The sequence below is a fragment of the Emys orbicularis genome, chromosome 4 (assembly GCF_028017835.1).
Source record: "Emys orbicularis isolate rEmyOrb1 chromosome 4, rEmyOrb1.hap1, whole genome shotgun sequence".
In the NCBI taxonomy this organism is placed as follows: domain Eukaryota; kingdom Metazoa; phylum Chordata; order Testudines; family Emydidae; genus Emys; species Emys orbicularis.
The window spans coordinates 15,827,434-15,845,855 of NC_088686.1; the positions used below are offsets into that span (position 1 = coordinate 15,827,434).

General features: G+C 38.7%; 1 protein-coding gene across 1 annotated transcript in view; it reads right to left on the reverse strand.

The window, feature by feature from the left end:
* The window catches only part of KCNH5 (potassium voltage-gated channel subfamily H member 5), a 219,763-nt gene that overhangs the window by 60,024 nt on the left and 141,317 nt on the right, over positions 1 to 18,422 (reverse strand). The window contains exon 8 of the mRNA XM_065403569.1: positions 14,480 to 14,679. Coding sequence (XP_065259641.1) covers positions 14,480 to 14,679 — 200 coding nt within the window. The remainder of the gene's footprint in view (positions 1 to 14,479; positions 14,680 to 18,422) is intronic.

Consider the following 18,422-nt stretch of genomic DNA (forward strand, 5'->3'; position numbering starts at 1 on the left):
CTATTTACTTCTGGAATAGAAACTTTTTCCTTATTACTGAAAGATATGAATACATCACCCTGCTTCTCTCCAATAATAATTATTGAATATTTCTTCCTTTTCTGCTTCATGACTGGCAACTTTACCATTCTTATCTAGTATCGCTAGGATTTCCTTTGTTAACAGTGTCATTCTTTTAATAATATAAATGATTTTGACTAAAAGAGGCCATGATCCTTGAATTTCCAAACCCCGTGTTCATAATATATCTTACATACACCTAAATGATTTTGGCTTCCAAATCTTACGTTCCAACCTTCTATACTTTGGAAGGAAAACAGAGTGGACTCAACACCTCTCAAACTCTAATTACTGTAAAATATTACAGAAGGAGGACAAGAATTGTATCCTGAGAGCTTCTCAGATTTCCTGGTTTGTTTGTTGTTTGTTTAATATAAAGTGATCGTACTCATCAAAAATAAAAGACATTCATATACCCAAGAAACTTATTAAAACCATCCAAATACAGTTCAATGAGTTAAAAATACAGTACCAAGTGATCAGTCATTCAAACACTGTTCCTATCTTTAAAAAGGGGGAACATAGAAGATCTGGGGAATTATAGACCAGTCAGCCTAACGTTGATACCTGGAAAGATATGGAACAAATTATTAAACAATCAAATTTTATGTACCTAGAGAATAATAGGGTTATAAGTAGGGCTGTCGATTAATCACAGTTAAGTCACGCAATTAACTCAAAAAATTAATCACGATTAAAAAAATTAATCGCATTTAATCACATTTTTAATGTCACTGTTAAACAATAAAATACCAATTGAAATGTATTAAGTATTTGTGGATGTTTTTCTACATTTTCAAATATATTAATATCTATTACAACACAGAATACAAAGTATACAGTGCTCACTTTATATTATTTTTATTACAAATATTTGCACTGTAAAAATGAGAAAGAAATAGTATTTTTCATTTCACCTCATACAAGTACTGTAATGGAATTTCTTACCATGAAAGTGCAACTTATAAATGTAGATTTCTTTTGTTACATAACTGCACTCAAAAAACACAACAATGTAAAACTTTAGAGCCTATAAGTCCACTCAGTCCTACGTCTTGTTCAGCCAATCGCTAAGACAAACAAATTTTTTTAAATTTATGGGAGATAATGCTGCCCGCTTCTTATTTACAATGTCACCTAAAAGTGAGAACAAGCGTTTGCATGGCACTTTTGTAGCTGGCATTGCAAGGTATTTACATGCCAGATATGCTAAACATTTGTATGCCCCTTCATCCTTTGGCCACCATTCCAGAGGCCATGCTTCCATGCTGATGACAATCGTGAAAAAAAATCTGCTACTTAAATTTGTGACTGAACTCCTTGGGGGAGAATTGTATGTCCCCTGCTCTGTTTTACCCACATTCTGTCATATATTTCATGTTATAGCAGTCTCAAATGATGAGCCAGCACATGGTGTTCATTTTAAGAACACTTTCACTGCAGATTTGACAAAATGCAAAGAAGGTACAGCACTCAACCCAAGGTTTAAGAATCTGAACTGCCTTCCAAAATCTGAGAGGGATGAGGTGTGAAGCATGTTTTCAGAAGTCTTAAAAGAGCAACACTCTGATGCGGAAACTACAGCACCTGAACCACCAAAAAAGAAAATCAACCTTCTGTTGGTGGCATCTGACTCAGATGATGAAAATGAACATGCGTTCGTCCGCACTGCTTTGGATTGTTATCAAGCAGAACTCCTCATTAGCATGGATGCATGTCCCTTGGAATGGTGGTTGATGCATGAAGGACATATGAATCTTTAGCGCATCTGGCACGAAAATATCTTGCAACACCGACTACAACAGTGCCACGCGAACGACTGTTCTCACTTTCAGGTGACATATGACATATGAGGTGAATTGAAAAATACTATTTCTTTTGTTTTTTACTGTGCAAATATATGTAATCAAAAATAATAATATAAAGTGAGCACTGTATACTTTGTATTCTGTGTTGTAATTGAAATCAATATATTTGAAAATGTAAAAAAAGTCCACAAATATTTAAATAAATGGAATTCTATTATTCTTTAACATCATGATTAATCGTGCAATTAATTTTTTTAATCGATTGACAGCCCTAGTTATAAAGAATAGGTAGCATGAATTTGTCAAGAACAAATCATGTCAAACCAACCTATTTTCTTTCTTTGACAGGATTGCTGGTCTAATAGATGGGGGGATGCAGTAGATGGGCTATACCTTGATTTTACTAAGGCTTTTGACACAGTCACACATGACAGTCTCATAAGCAAAGTAGGGAAATGTGGTCTAGATGAAATTACTTACGTTGGGTGTACACCTGGTTGAAAGACTGTACTCAAAGAGTAGTTATCAATGGTTCTCTGTCAAACTGTGAGGATATATCTAGTGGGGTCCTGCAGGGATCAGTTCTGGGTCCGGTACTATTCAGTATTTAATGACTTGGATAACAGAGTGGAGAGCATATTTATAAAGTTGTATACAACATCAAGCTGGAAAGGATTGCAAGCACTTTGGAGGACAGAATTAGAATTTAAAATGACCTTGACAAATTCGAGAATTGGTCTGAATTCAACAAGATGAAATTAAAAAAAAAAACGTAAGTGCAAAGTACTTCACTTAGGAAGGAAAAAATCAAATGCATAACTAGAAAATGGGGAATAGATTCTACTACTGCAGAAAAGGATCTGGGGGTTACAGTGGATCACAAATTGAATATGAATGAACGATGTGATGCAGTTGTGAAAAAGGCAAAAATCATTCTGGAATGTTTTAACAGGAATGTCCTATGTAAGGCATGAGAGGTAATTGTCTTGCTTTACTTTACACTAGTGAGGCTTCAGCCGGAATACTGTGTCCAGTTCAGGGTGCGACATGTCAAGAAAAATGTGGTTAAATTAGAGAGAGTTCAGAGGAGAGCAACAAATATCATAAAAAGTTTAGCAAACCTGATTTATGAAGAAAGGTTAAAAAAACTGGGCATGTTTAGTCTTGAGAAAACAAGACCAAAGGGTGACCTGATAACAGTCTTCAAATACTTTAAGGGCTGATATAAAGAGGACTGTGATCAATTGTTCTCCATGTCCACTGAAGGTAGGACAAGAAGCAATGGTCATAATCAGTAGCAAGGGAGATTTAGGTTAGCTATTCAGAAAATCTTTCTAACTCTAAAGATAATTACGCTCTTGAATAGGCTTCTAAGGAAGGTTGTAGAACCCCCAGCATTGAAAGTTTTTAAGAACAAGTTGGCCAAACACCTGTCAGGGATGGTCTAGGTTTACTTAGTCCTGCTCAGCAAAAGGGGCTGGATTTGATGACATCTCAAGATCCCTTTCAGCCCAACTTTTCTATGATTCTATGTTTCCAAGTAGTGCTCTTTTTTATAGGCACAGTAGTATTTCTATCATCAAACACCGTAACAAGAAGGATGGCAAGAACACCATTGCACAGAAAATGCCAGTTCAGTAAATCACACAGAATTCAGTAATTTAATTGAAGTCATGATCCAAAAAACTCCATTTAGAAAGTGACTCTTCTGATAGCACCTTCTTTATATAGACTTCAGAGTAGCAGCCGTGTTAGTCTGTATCCGCAAAAATAACAGGAGTACTTGTGGCACCTTAGAGACTAACAAATTTATTAGAGCATAAGCTTTCGTGGGCTACAACCCACTTCTTCGGATGCATCCGAAGAAGTGGGTTGTAGCCCACGAAAGCTTATGCTCTAATAAATTTGTTAGTCTCTAAGGTGCCACAAGTACTCCTGTTATTTTTATATAGACTGAGACTTCACTCTTCGGCAAGCACAATAGTAAAAGAGCAAGGAGCAAAGCTCTAGCCACAGGCTGAACAATTTCATTTTTACAATATGTTGTTCTCCTTGAACTGAGAACAGAGAATGAAGTTGAAGACAACTAAATAGGAAATATTTTGTGTTAAAAGATTTTACAAAGGATCTTAGATATAGAAGAAAATAAAAAGTAAATGTGGAAATATCAAGGGAAAATAGCGAGAAATGGGTAATCTCAATTATTAATCCATATACTGTATGCTCCCAGCACAGGACTCTACAGTCTCTGACTAGCCTTTATTATAGCTCCTTTCTGATTGTACAAATGCAAGCATCAAGGGTTCAGAAGGTGTTTAATGGAGACCATCAACTCCACTAACATGACTCAGGGCAGTACTGTAAGAAGGGGATTTGATGGCACAGATCAGATTCTGCATGGTAGTTTTCCTGCTGATGTAAAGAAGATTCTGGTGTGGAAACAGGATTCTATTTTCTGCAGGAACAAGGTGGAACCTTCTGAAGTTACTAAGAGAGCACAGTAACAGACGAGGTGTTTCTCTTTTATATACAAGCCCTGTTGAGAATGGCCCTTAGTCAGCAGAGTAAGAACTAGACATTCTGATTACACGGTTAAAAACAAAGAATCTAAATTGTCTCCTCAAATGTCACATTTTTAAAATGGCATGTATCCAAAGAGGATACAAAATACCTGTTAGTTATTGGTTTCTATTTTTTGTATATTTTAAGCCATGTATCAAAAACCACTTTCCAGTTTCCAAAGAGGTAAGATTTTTCCTGAGGAGTCTTCATTTTTATTTTATTTTATTTTTATTTTTTGCGTGTGCGTGGAATCCTTGTTTTATGAACAAATCAATATGAAGGTTGCTGACTACAATGCTTTACTATTTGATAGCTTCAGAGCATAAGCTTGGGAGAATATAGTCTGCAGGGTTCTATGTAATAAATCTATGTGGCCATAGACTTCACAGTCAGTAACTATTGCTCATGCATCCAAACATCATACCTTCTGCTGCAAAAATGAAAGGCAATGTAGAATCCCCCTATGCAGAAAAACCTTCTTTAGCTCAGTTGATAGAGTCCTCTGATTTTTAACAGAGAAGGTTCTGAGTTCTGTGTCACATGTTCATGGTGACATTTGCATCTGTGAAGCCACAGACTGGTATCTATTGGATTGAACCACTGTAGACTCCTAATACCCGAGGGACAGCTTTGCTTAACTGCTGAGATCAAGTAATGCACTGAAGAGGTGCCCTCTTCTGAGTGGAAAATCAAACCTGCTCAGTTGCTTACAAAAAGAATGCTCAGATTTGATTTTATCATCATCTTCTAGCCAGCCCACACAGGATATAAGCCCTAATACAATCACAGCAGATAGACAGTTTCCTTCAGCACATGTGGTAGTCGTTCATATTTCTAGAACGAAGATGGTAGGTTCCATCTCTGCATGTGTGCAGTTTAGATGGTGAGTGAGATGTTTATGTATGTAGCCAGAGACTTGTGACAATGGTATTAAAAGCTCTGGAATACTCAGAAATAAATGGTACATCTATATCTCTGTGCTAAACCTGAGATCTGGAAGGGAACAGTAAAATTCCCAAGGAGGCTCATCTGATTTTTTTTTTTTCCTCCTAGCATTTTCTAAGTGTACTCAGGCAGTTTAAGATAAGCCTCCAGAATAGTTCATAGAATTCTACACGGAGCAGAGATTATAAAAGAGCTGCAAGAATAGCAAATGAATTAAAATAAAGACGTTGTGGATTAAGACGGTGTACAAATAATGCCTGCTGGAACCGTTTTAAATATTTCTGAAATCTTCTCCCGTTTGAGAAGGCTGCTGAATGGCTTCATGGACATGACAATATCTCTGAAGTCATGTCAGGGAATATCAGGTTGACAAATCACCTACTGAAGCAGACTTATAATGATCTAAATTCTCATTCTCTCACTGCACCAGCCATGAGATTTATTCAGTGGTGGCAGAATAACTTTTACATAAAATTAACTTCGACTTGGGGGGGCGGAGGGGGAAGAGTATGCCCACTGTTGTCTGGGAGCCCCCAGATCAATTCCTTGCTGGGAAGAGGCCATTAAGAGCTAGATTTTCAGAAGTGCTCAGCAACCACAATCAAGGTCAGACTTTCAAAAGAGCTCAGTTCCCATTAGGCACCCAAAGAAACTGACTGGATTTGCATAAAAACTCATTAAGTCAGATGCTGAGCCATAAATTTCACAATGGGCATTGGATTAGCTGCTTTGGAGGCAAAGTTAAGAAACAGCTGATATGCAAATCACCGAGCACTTTCATACTGTAAATTTGATTTTTTTTTTACAAATAGTTAGACAGATTGATCGGAGTTATTAACCCTGCATGGATTAAGACTGTTTTTAATAGATTGGATCGAACATGCTAGCACTGAGTTTGTTACTATTTAATTGAACTGTCTAAAATTCCAAGAGAGAGATAGGGTCGGTGAGGTTATATCTTTTATTGGACCACCTTCTGTTGGAGAAAGGGACAAGCTTTCAAGCTCTACAGAGATCTTCTTCAGGTCTCTTATGTAGTTTGCTTTAAATGCTGAAAGCACCAGATCTGCAAACTGAGCTTAATTATATTTTTTAAGCAATACAGAATATGAATTACACTGGTGATCAGAGCATTGAGACAGATTTGGTGGTACAGTAACAACAAGGAAAATTTCTTAATTGAATAACACTAACAAGTGTTGGAAATATACAGAAATGGCTACAAATTAGTTTGGATTAAATTAAATTCAATCTTCCCAACACGGATAAAAACTGGCTGTAGGTCTTGAAACAACTGGTGATGATAAATTACACTATATTATGCTGTGGGGACACAACTGCTGGAAGGTCTGGTTTGATTTTTTAATAGATTAATAAATGCTCTGGAAAATGTAGTAATGAGCACATTAATGAAATGTGCAGATGATACAAGGTGTAAGATCCCACACTGTGTTGTGAAGGGACACTACTGAGGGACTTTTCATCCTTTTAAGTCCTACTATACACACATCAAAAATATAGACATTACACAACTCATTGAGGTAACACGGTACATTAGAAGTTAGCCAATATCATTAAGAAACTCATGGTAACACCAGTTTTTGCGATAAGAAAAAAAACCTTGAGATTCACACTGCAGAATCTCACCATCTCCAGCAATAAAATAAAATAAAATAAAATGCACCCACAGTTTTGGGACTGACAAAAAATTCCAGGCTCCAGTTCTACCACTGACATGGGGAACTTTTTGTTTTAATCTGGACCATAGTGTCATTAAATAAGGGGATCATTCAGATGTCAAAGGATACAAAGAAAAGATTCTTCCTGAGGCTAGACTTTGCATCTCAGCCCTGCACAGGGAGCAGTACAAAGCTACATTGCCCCGGCAGGAGCAAACATAACCACTCACTGTGGCACTCTGTCTCCCTCAAGTGGTGGCTGGGTCACATAAACTGGTTGATGGGGCTGCCACTGCCTTAGCTAACAGACATATCTTTTTAGCTCAAGCAGTAAAGGCTCATGTTTTAAGATATAGATGTCCCAGATTCAGTCCTCCCTCTCGTGACAAACCAGGGGCACAGCATTACTGAGGGTATGTTCCCACCTTGGGTGGACATACCCACGCTAGCTCTTTGAGCTAGCATGCTAAAAATAGCAGTATGTCAGCAGCAGGACATTCGGCTGCTCACACTAGCCACACAAGTACAGTCCCACCCATCCACCTGGGTACGTACTTGAGTGGCTAGCCTGAGCCACCGCCTGTACCACATGGCCACACTGCTATTTTTGGGCACTAGCTCAAGGACAGCTAGCACGGTGCATCTACCCAAGCTGGGACTTGTGCCTCCCAGCCGCGGTGTAGACAAACCCTGAGTATGGATATGGGTTACATAGGCACCATCTTTCTTGGTGCTGCTGGTTGTGCACAGGAGGCAAGTAATCAGCACCATTCATTAGGAGGGAGCAGAGTACTCCCACCAGTTCACAGACCCTGTTCTGTAGGCCTGTGTGGAAGGCAGGTGGTCCATGGTTCTGTTTCTTCCCTTTTCTGCATCCTGCTCTCCAAGAGGAAGTGGACTGTAATGGTGAGTGGCCCTTGAACAGTTCTGCGAGGTGAGGGAGACTTCTTGTTCACCTGCTGCTGACAAGCCAGCTCTTACAATTTAGTTGCAATATTTGTCCAGATTATTTTAATTTTTCTTGTTGAGTCTGGAATCATATGTACATTTCACGGTTTTTGCACCTTGTATATGGTGCAAATTCTGCATGGCAAGAAAACAGAGAACCTGTGCTCCTGATCTTACAGTATGAGGACCGCCCTGGTGGTAGGGAAAGATGGCAGTAGAGGCCATACAGACAAGTTTCCATGATGAGACCATGTAGAAATAGCAGCCTGATTTTACAGGGCATCAGGACACTGGGAGAGATGTCTTGAGGCCATGAATCTCAGGTTTCAGTACTGGGTTGTCAACAATATTTCATAGGGCCATTGAAGATCTCACTAGCAGCAGAGGGGACTAAATTCCCTTGCATTTTCTGAGATTTATGATTCATAACATTGCAGCCTGAAAATATTTACCATAGTCCTGTCTCTTCTGCATTATTGCATATTGGGTCATGCCATCAGTAATGAATAGTTTTAATGCTGTATTGTTTTCCCGTTGTTTCCACTTCAGGAGTTACAACGTGAAACTGGCTCAGATAGATTCCTACGTAAAAACTGAGGAATAAATTGTTTCCTTTCAACCTGTGTCTTTTATTGAAAAGTGGACCATTAAATCATGTTAGAAATTATCTGGCCATTGATTTTATTACTTTCTAAGAGAATCTCAAGCCAAACTTTAACTAAGAGTCAAAGGAAGGAAAATCTTTCAGCTTTATTGACATTTCACAATTTTGCCATTAGGAGAGTGGGACCTTCATAGAAACAGCTGGATGTAAACGAATCGTTGTGCAGGTTCACGTGTAATGACCTATTTTTAGAGGAGAGCTGCAACCTATTAATGTTTCATTTGCTGTCAAGCACATTTTGATTAAAACTAAGAAGCTCAAATTCAATGTGAACATTTTAATATCTCAGGCTGGGGTACTATAAATATTTTTAGAACTACTTAAAAGATCATATTCAGAGAATGTTCTGGTTCACATTTATCTCTCTCAGCAGAACAGGTTCTAATGTGCAATGCTGCCTTTGAGAGACTTTTAAATATATAATGGCTGCTGCGTTTTCCCATGAATTTACTCACGATCTACATTTAATTCATTACTGGGTGAATAACCAAAGTACCTTGAGCATGAAAGGGGCTGTATAAAAACAAATTCCCTCCTACACATGAGCTATGTATTATCATATTATGGTATGTACAGTGCATATGCAATGTATTGTGTGTATTGTCCTAGCTGTCAATGTTAGAGCTTTGACTTCTAAATGTTTTAAGATGATTGATCACAGGCCACTTGCTTCAGTTTAAATAATACAAATAAAGGGACACTCTCAGTTTCATCGATTCTCTATTCATAGGTATGCAGGAAGGAGGAGTGAGAAAGAACAATGAGCACTGTGGGTTGAAGATGAAATTTGAGGACAAATTATCACCAAAGACCCAGCCTAGATTGGTCCTTTAAGGCAGGGGTTCTCAACTTTTTCTTTCTGAGGACCCCCAACATGCTATAAAAACTCCATGGTCCACCTGTGCCACAACAATTGTTTTTTTGTATATAAAAGCCAGGGCCACCGTTAGGGGGTAGCAAACAGGGCAATTGCCCGGCACCCCATGCCACAGAGGGCCCTGCGAAGCTAAGTTCCTCAGGCTTCGGCTTCAGCCCCGGTTGGTGGTACTTGGAGCCCTGGGCTTCAGCCCCAGGTGGTGGGGTTTTGGCTTTCTGCCCTGGGCCCCAACAGGTCTAATGCCAGCCCTGCTTCGCAGACCCCCTGAAACCTGCTCGTGGCCCCCCAGTGGGTTCCAGACCCTTGGTTGAGAACCACTGCTTTAAGGCACAGCCCTGCAGTGTGGAAGTTCGGGGTCTGATCCATCACACACCAAAGTCAATGGGCATTGGATTGGGCCATCTGAGAGGGGTTTTACTTACTTACTTACTTACGGCAGCCAGCTCTGGATCTATGGCCCTTTTCTTCATTGCCCCCTTTGGGGAGATGAGTAACATCTAGTCAACCTTCACTTTGCCCACACTGTGTATCTGCACAAGAACCAAACACTAAGCTCTCTGGATTTCTTCTTTGTTGTTGGTCTGAGCGAGATCTTCAATGGCATTAAACACTAGTATCTCATATATGACTAAGAATAGATATTTAACTGCACTATTTGAATGATATTTGTAACAATTAATTAAAGCACATTTGTTAAAGGTATAGCGTTCCCAGCAAAGGCATTTACTTATATTTTAGTCTCAAGCACATTTCTTTTAAAAACCTTAGCTGTCACAAAAACTACTAGACTTTATCATGATATATTGGCCTGTAGTTACATACAATACAGTTGTTCATCACCAGAAAAAACTGCATAATTTTGGGTCAACATGTGAGCTGTTCTACCCACTGTATTTGATTTAAAGAAAAAATAATTTCAATGTGTTGAGTTGTGCTGCATGCTTGACTGACTGAAATGTATCCTAATAATAGGGGGAAATGACATCATAATGCACACGTGAATGCAAAGGGAGCAATAAAGTATATTTATTTGGAACTAATGAAGATGTAATCAGTAGAGTGGGATGAAATTGTTTGGCTGAAACTTTTTTCGGGGGAGAAAAATGCAGATTTGGCAGTGCTGAAACGTTTCATGAGTTCATATCAAATATGCCAAATTGTTTTGGTTGAAAATAAAAACAAACAAAATATGAAAAAAATAAAATACTTCATTTTGACATTTCCTGAATGAAATGTTTCAATTTTTCAATTCAAAGCGACTTTTCCATTCAACATTAATTTACATTTTATTTTAAAAATTAAACACGTTAAAAATGCTTGAAATCTAAATGAAACATTTTATCTTGGGGAGAATGAAACATGACCAAAATCAATTTTTTTTCACATTTCGATTGGCCAAAAATTTAAAGAAAATTGTGATCAAGCTGAAATGACTTTATTTTTATTATTTTTTGGAATTTCCAGCCAACTGAAAAATCTGTTATTCACTCAGCTCTAGTAATGATACCTATATGGAAGAAAACCATCCATAAATATTAACAATTGGTAAAGTTTAGAGGTTTTTTGCTAATTATTTGCACAGTTAAAAGAAATCTTTGCTGAAGAATAAGAAATATAGTAATATACTAAAATGTCTACCCAAATGTAAGGAGTATGAGAGATACTACTATGCATAATGATAGTCTAGATGTATGTGCTGGAGACATACATTTGGTTTTGAAGGAAGTGAGGAATGAAAAACACAGGAGAAATGACTCTAGGGATAGATTACTGATCACCTGGACAGGAGAGTGAGCACTAGATGAAATTAAGAAAGGGAAACTATATGTTGAATTTCATTAAAAAACTCTCCTACAGTGAGATACATTAGGCTGTGCTAGTCTCCCAGGGTTGGTTGAAGCCCATCACCAGGGATTTTTAAAACCAGACTGGATATAAAAACTAGGAAATGTACTATTGGGAACAATTCTACTGTGGCACAGAGGTGGACCAACAAATATAACAGTTCTTTTCTTTCTCGTCTATATTTCTACTGCAGGATTAAATCAAGCTTATGATCAAAAGATGGAAAAGTTTCCAGCATAGAAAAGTTACCAGGCCCCAGAGAATTGGAGACACATTATTTAAGAGGATGTCAGCTCCTGAATCTCTTGGTGCGATATTTTCCTATCTTCATTGTGACTGGTGTATTGCACACACAGTAAATAAAAATTCTATGACGTGGTGCAGTGTGACCTGTTTTTTCCACCCACAAATTTTAATACAGAGGTTGTATGATTTTTCCCAAATGTTTTTTTTAAACATTCCTACCTTAAGTGGTTTGTAAAGTGCTAAATACGCCCCGAACACGAAGGAAAGGATCTAGTCTATGTGACTGCTGTATTTTTTAGGTTTGCCAACTAGGAAATACAACATTTTCTCATTTGTTATAATTGAGATGTTTCATAATTCATTTCAGAATTCAAAGTTCAGATGGGTCATGTGACTGCCAGTGACCTACACACAGCTTTCCATCTTTCCCATAAGAAATCTGAATTTTGGCTCTGATCATGCAGTTGGCAGCATGCAAATTGCTGTATCCATGAAGACCCCCATTTGCTTCAATGCAGCTCACAGCAGTCGCAGCAAGGTACTTGCGCAGTAGCCATTGAAGGTTTATAGCCTTTGCTGGACGCTATGTAACGGAATATTTTAAAAATTGTAACCATTTTATAGCTACTCTCTCACTGGTTGTCAATAAAATATTTTAACTGAAAAACTGAACTACATAAAAACATTAATGGCCTGATCCAAAAGCCACTGAATTCAACAGGAGTCTTTCCATTGACTTAAATGGTGTTTAGATCAGGAGCTACGCTAGGCAGGCCTCCAGTGTGGGAATACTGTTAAAAACCTAAATCACAGATTTTATGGCCTTATTAATTATCTAGCTAAGCAACCACTACTATTATGCAGACAAGTGAACGCTGCTTACTAAAAGCCAATGATCAGTATGTTTATGGGCTATAACTGCATTTTTACAATCTATTAAACTGGATATGTGGAAATAATGGAAGGAAATCTCAGTAATTAAAGCAAAGGTTCTTCTAATTAACCGCAAAGCACAATCAAAGTCTAATGGAACTGCAGCAGAAATAATTGAAAGGAGATAAATGAGAATGAAAATTGAATTTTTACACATATTTGGCTTTTCACAGCAGAACTGAGTCCATTTACAGCAATTACAACAAATTTATTATTAACAAACTGTATGAACACATTTGGAAGTTAGAATGTCACTGTATAAATGGAGCTGAAATTAACATATTAAAGAATCAGGCATACTGAACTACAAGAATCCAAGAAACCGAAAGCCTTATCAGTTAACATAACAATAATAATACACAAAAGTTGCACAGTTTTGGAAGTTAATTACTAACTGTGAAATTCAGGTTAATTAGTTCCGTAACTAACATTGTATGGGTTTATAAGAAGACTTAAAGCTGTCCTTGTTCTCACAATAATTCCATTTTGTCATGTTATAGTGAGATAGGTTCTGGTGGAACTCAGATTACACCTACCACACAGTGCAATACAGTTAACCGAAATAAGAAGTGTAGCAGAGCACAGCAATATTCTATCACAACTTTTCCTCTGTCAAGTGGGCTTTAGGGTTCTCAGTACTAGACACTTAATGTCCAGTTCCCCGATGGCGTAAATCCACTGAAGTCAGTGGAGCTAGGCCAACTCACACCAACTGAAGATCTCACCCCTAGTCTCCTTTCTTAATCTATGGAGCAGGTATAAAATGACTAGCAGGAACACAAGCTTTCCCAAACTTCCCTGCCAAAGGGCCTTCAGCCCAGGCCTGGAGAGGACACCTCAAAGAGATCAGTCTCCGTCTCTATTAAATCTTGTGCTAACTGTGATGGTAGCAATTATGGTTCTGTCCACTGGGAACTGGTCCAAGGCAACTGAACTCATTTCATAAATGTTAACAAACCCTCAGATGGTAACAACTTTCAGTCACTACTGACCTGCGCCAGATTCCAAATGGTGACCTAAGACCTGATTCAAAGTCCAAACACCCAATGATTTCAGTGGGCTTTGGATCAGGAACTAGAGCAGAAAAGATCTATATCCAGTTATCAATCTCCTGAGCCAATCAGTGCTCTGCTACTCACCTTTTAACCAGACCACAATGATACACTGATTTTGATTCTCTTACCATTACTGCTACTATATTATTATTATATTTTAGGATATCGGCAAGCACTAGAACTACAAAAGTGAGTAAAGGATCGTTTTCTGCTAGTATGTGTAATATGTATGAAAAGAGCTATTGGATATATTTTTAACAGAATAAAAGTGCTGACATATGGCCTTTTTTAAAGTGGAATGCTTAATGAAATGTACATTTTCCATTTTACAAAAAATTTGGGAACTAAAATATTTAGCCTGCTAGTTGCTCTGCGAAATGTTTTGTTGGGTATCAGTGTTTTTTATTAGTTATTTCTGTATTGCCAGTTTGGATTACTCAGCCCCATCAAATGTGGTTTCCCACCCCCCCAAAAATGAAGGGTATCCTTTTTGAGATTTTTCTCTTCCTCCCCACCCTCTCAATTTTTTCAAAAACTGTTTTTGTTAATTTCAAATCCCAAAACACAATAAAAATTAAAATAATTCCAAGGAAAATCTGGAAAATGGAAAGTCAGACCATATTGAAAAGCAGGGTAACAGAACACACTTTCAAAATTGCCAATGTTTCCATTTTTTCCCCTAATTTTAAACCAGCGCCCTCTGTCTGAACACAACGATGACAGTATTAATGGAATCACATGTGGTTCAGATCTTTTTTGCCAGCGTGTTTACAGTACTCAGTACTGTTTATTCTACTGGAAAGGACACAATGGATTGAAAGGTACAATATCTGGATTTTTACCTCATGCACTCATACCTTCTCTGTGTCGATCCCTTTAGACATGGACCATGTTGAGACAATATAATCCATGACTCGTTCACTAAGGCCTTTTGGGACTTGATATAATTTGAGGAAATCCCTCACATTGTTCAGCATCTCATGGTATCGGTTGGTGTTGGCATACATTTGCTGGAAAATGGTGGTGACATTTCCAAAAATAGTTGCATAAAGAAGAGCTGAAAGAGAGAAAATGGCAAACAAAGATAAATTTCTATACTCCACAAAAATAGGCTTAATCATTTCAATAAGTGTTTTGCAAGAAAGAGAAAATCAACTGCAAATGGTTGCAGACTCATTTGTGTGTGCTGAAAAGTTCTAGTTACACACACTCATATATATTCACATACTTATATTCAGAGGACTTTTTCTTATGTGAACTTATGTTCCTCTTCATCCGTCATATTTAATTTGCTCATATGACTCCCACCAACAAAAAACAAGGAGGAAATGCCACTAAAAGGAAGAACTGGTGAACAACTGAAAGGAAACCAGTCAAAAATGAACTGACCCAAATAGAAAAAGCCTTCCACTAAACCTTATCAAAGGGATTCTGTGAATATACTCTGAAATACAAGGTTGGTGAGGTCATATCTTTTATTGGGCCAAGTTCTGTTGGTGAGAGAGACAAGCTTTCGAGAAGCTTGTCTTTCTCACCAACAGAAGTTGGCCCAGTAAAAGATATGACCTCACCCACCTTGTCTCTCTAATATCCTGGGACCAATACGGCTACAACAACACTGACATACTCTGAGAGGCAGTTCAATGGCAGGGACCAGGAACTGAGAATGGGGTGTCCCTATCTTGATCCAGATAAGACCATGGAACAGAGAACAGAGACAACTGAGTCAACCTCTGAAGCCTGGCAAGGATGTTTCTGGACAGACAGTGGCCAAGATCCTTGGCTGTGGCCCAGGACTACACAGTGCAGGTCATGAGGATGTATCCTACATCCTGGACCAGCTGTGCATCAGCTCTGCTGTAACATGAGCTCTATATTATGTCAGCTGCCAGTGGCCTCAAGAACAGCAAATGGAGAGCAGAAAGGGAAGCCTCAGTCATATCTCCTTGCCACTGTCCATATCTCTATATCAGCAGCTGGGTGTATGTGGCGTAGAAGCCACCACACCAGATATATACCAGAGGCATATCCCCCTCTGTTGGGGTGGTTCCCCCACCCTACCCAGCTACACCAGTTTTAGGGCCAGACTGTGCCCGCAATGTTGTGCAAAGCAGCTGCGCCATTTCCCAGGATAAGGAAGTCAAGTAACTCAGACCTAGTGTAAAGGCTTTCCATTAGAGATGGGCCTGCACCAAATTCCTGGGTCCAAATACTCCAATTCTGTGAAAAGTAGGAGCTTCAACTTCAAACCCAGACCCAAATTTGGGCCAAACCAAAACCATATATCCGAACATTTCTGAATTTGCGAGTGTTCAAAATCTGAATCCATATCTAAATGCTGTGGCTTGGATCCATCTCTATATATCCTATACATTTCTGCTAGCCCAGAGCAGCCTGAGGCCACTTTCCAGCTATGTTTTCCAGCCTCAGCTTAATGCACTGCTAGTGCAATTCAAGGAATCATCACGGTCTTCAATTTTGAAGGGAAAATCATTAATGATAATAATGGGACTAAAGCATGTGCTTAAATGCTTTTTTCAATAGGGATGGACGTAGGCATGCTCTTAAAGGTATTTAGCTTCCTTATTGATTCAGGACCTAATTATTCTTGAGAAGAAGCCATAAATAAATAAATAGCACTCTTCTCTTAAACACTGTAGACTTTACAGAACGAAAATTATTTTGATTTCTCCAATACCAGTGTGTTGCATTTTCATTCTGTCCTTGGCATCAACTAATATACGGAAGTTTGTGTGTCATGTTTAATCGTCTTTGCTTGGAAGTACTATACTGCAGAATGCAGCTGTGTTTACATATTCTTTTTAAAAAAAAAAATACGCAGCATACAAATAGGAAAAAATAAGCCATTGTGAAAGGATAACTACTTTTTATCTCCTAATGCATAACAGTTTCCTTTTGTATACAACAGATTTTTCACCTCACTCCAGAAAATTGACTTAATTTTATGGACATTTAGTCCAGTTTATCACTGCTCTTCCAGAGGCAGCAATTTTTTAAAAGACATGGTGTTTGTTTAAAAATACTTGAATAGTAGAAATATTGCACTGACATTTCTCAACAATTTCTTGAATATTTAAATGTAAAAATGAAACACCAGAATTAAGCAGAGATTTGGTGTTCTCTGCTTCATCAGAGTCTAGGGGGACTGCATTCTGACTGGTTGGATAGACATATGAGATCTATGATCAAGTAAGGTCACAGCGGGAATAGCACTTATGAATAAGAGGTTTCAATTTTGGAAAGCTGGGGAGATTCATGTTCTTACTATATAACTGTGCAGAAATCAAGTAATGAGTGTAGATCTTGTTCTTCATTGCTTTACTGATTATATATATATCACAACTGCTGGCTACTAAAATGTTTATACAATACATTACATATATACACACACATACGCACAGTACATACATATACACAGTATAAAAGTATGTGGGTTACACATGCATACACTCTACGTGGATGAATGTCAGTTGTACATTTTTTTGCTTTTGCTGTTCTTCCCAGTTTTTGTAGCATGTTAAATTGGATGAAGTGCCACTTCTTGTAAATGCTACTCCCCCATTCCACTCACGTACATTGGTTGAAAGGTTTCAGCTAATTTGATGAGTGAATCTACAATATAAATATGTTTTCAGTCTTGGCCTGCCTTGTTTTATGCCCATTTCTGTACTGAAACTGATTGTGATGATAAAAATATATGCAACCCCCTTTTGCAAGTGCAAAATAGGACAGAAAAAATCAGAGGCTGACTGAAAATGTGGTATTGCCCTGTCATATGGGAAGAATAGATACAATTCCTGATCCTCATACCACACCAGCCAGACTGGAAGTGGCTAAGAGTGCCATGGTGGAAAAACAGTCTGACTGTGGTGAGTGCCTGTGATGGTGCCACACTGGGCCCCAGGGGGTTAAAAGGCAATACCTGGACCAAGGAGCCCCGCACCTCTGGGCCTGCCGAACATGCTCCGACTAGAGGAGCAGGTTAAGAGGAAGTTCAGAAGACCAGGTGGAGAACAGGCTGCAGGAGAGAGGTTGAGCTGAGAGGGGACCACAGAGTGGGTAAGGCCCACAGATAGTGCCTTCCTTGACCAACCCACCCCCCACTTTGAAAACCAGGGGGTCCTGCAGGACTCTGCTTCTTTGGACTCTTTTTCTGCTAAGCAGCTGACTACTTGGACTACATGCCCCAAATTGAAAGGACTTATTGGTAGGAAGTGGCCCAGAGAAATGAACTTGGACTTGCTGCCAGTGTTGCTTCCCATGGGGCCAGAGGGAGGGCCTGGGTCCCCCTACCACATTCCCTTAAAGGCCAAGGCCAGATGCAGGTGGAAAGCCAAAGATCCTGGCTTAAGGTAAGGAACAGTCACCTCTACTGCTTGGACAGAGGTGGAAGGGGCCAAAAGCTGGGTGTCCTAACCCCTAGGCTGTTGGCCCTCCAAGCCGCTTTCACAGCGCTACTTATTTCCTCCCACGAAAAAATCTCCTTTAGACTCAGAATATTCATGAAAACTATCCATCTAAATGGTGATTTTACCCAAAAGTTATAAATGCCTGAAAATAGGAGCTTGGAATGAAAATGCCTCTTTGAGCATAATTATTGATATAATGAATCATCAGATCATTTCTTGGAAACTGAAATTAAAGAAAATGTTGCATGCTAGTCTACACACCACGTAATCTCCACATGCAAAACCAATGTCTCTCTCTCCCTCTGTTCTGTAAAGGCCTTTGTGGAACATATTTAGGTCTTGGCAAGATTAGAGGTATGCCTCAGAAATA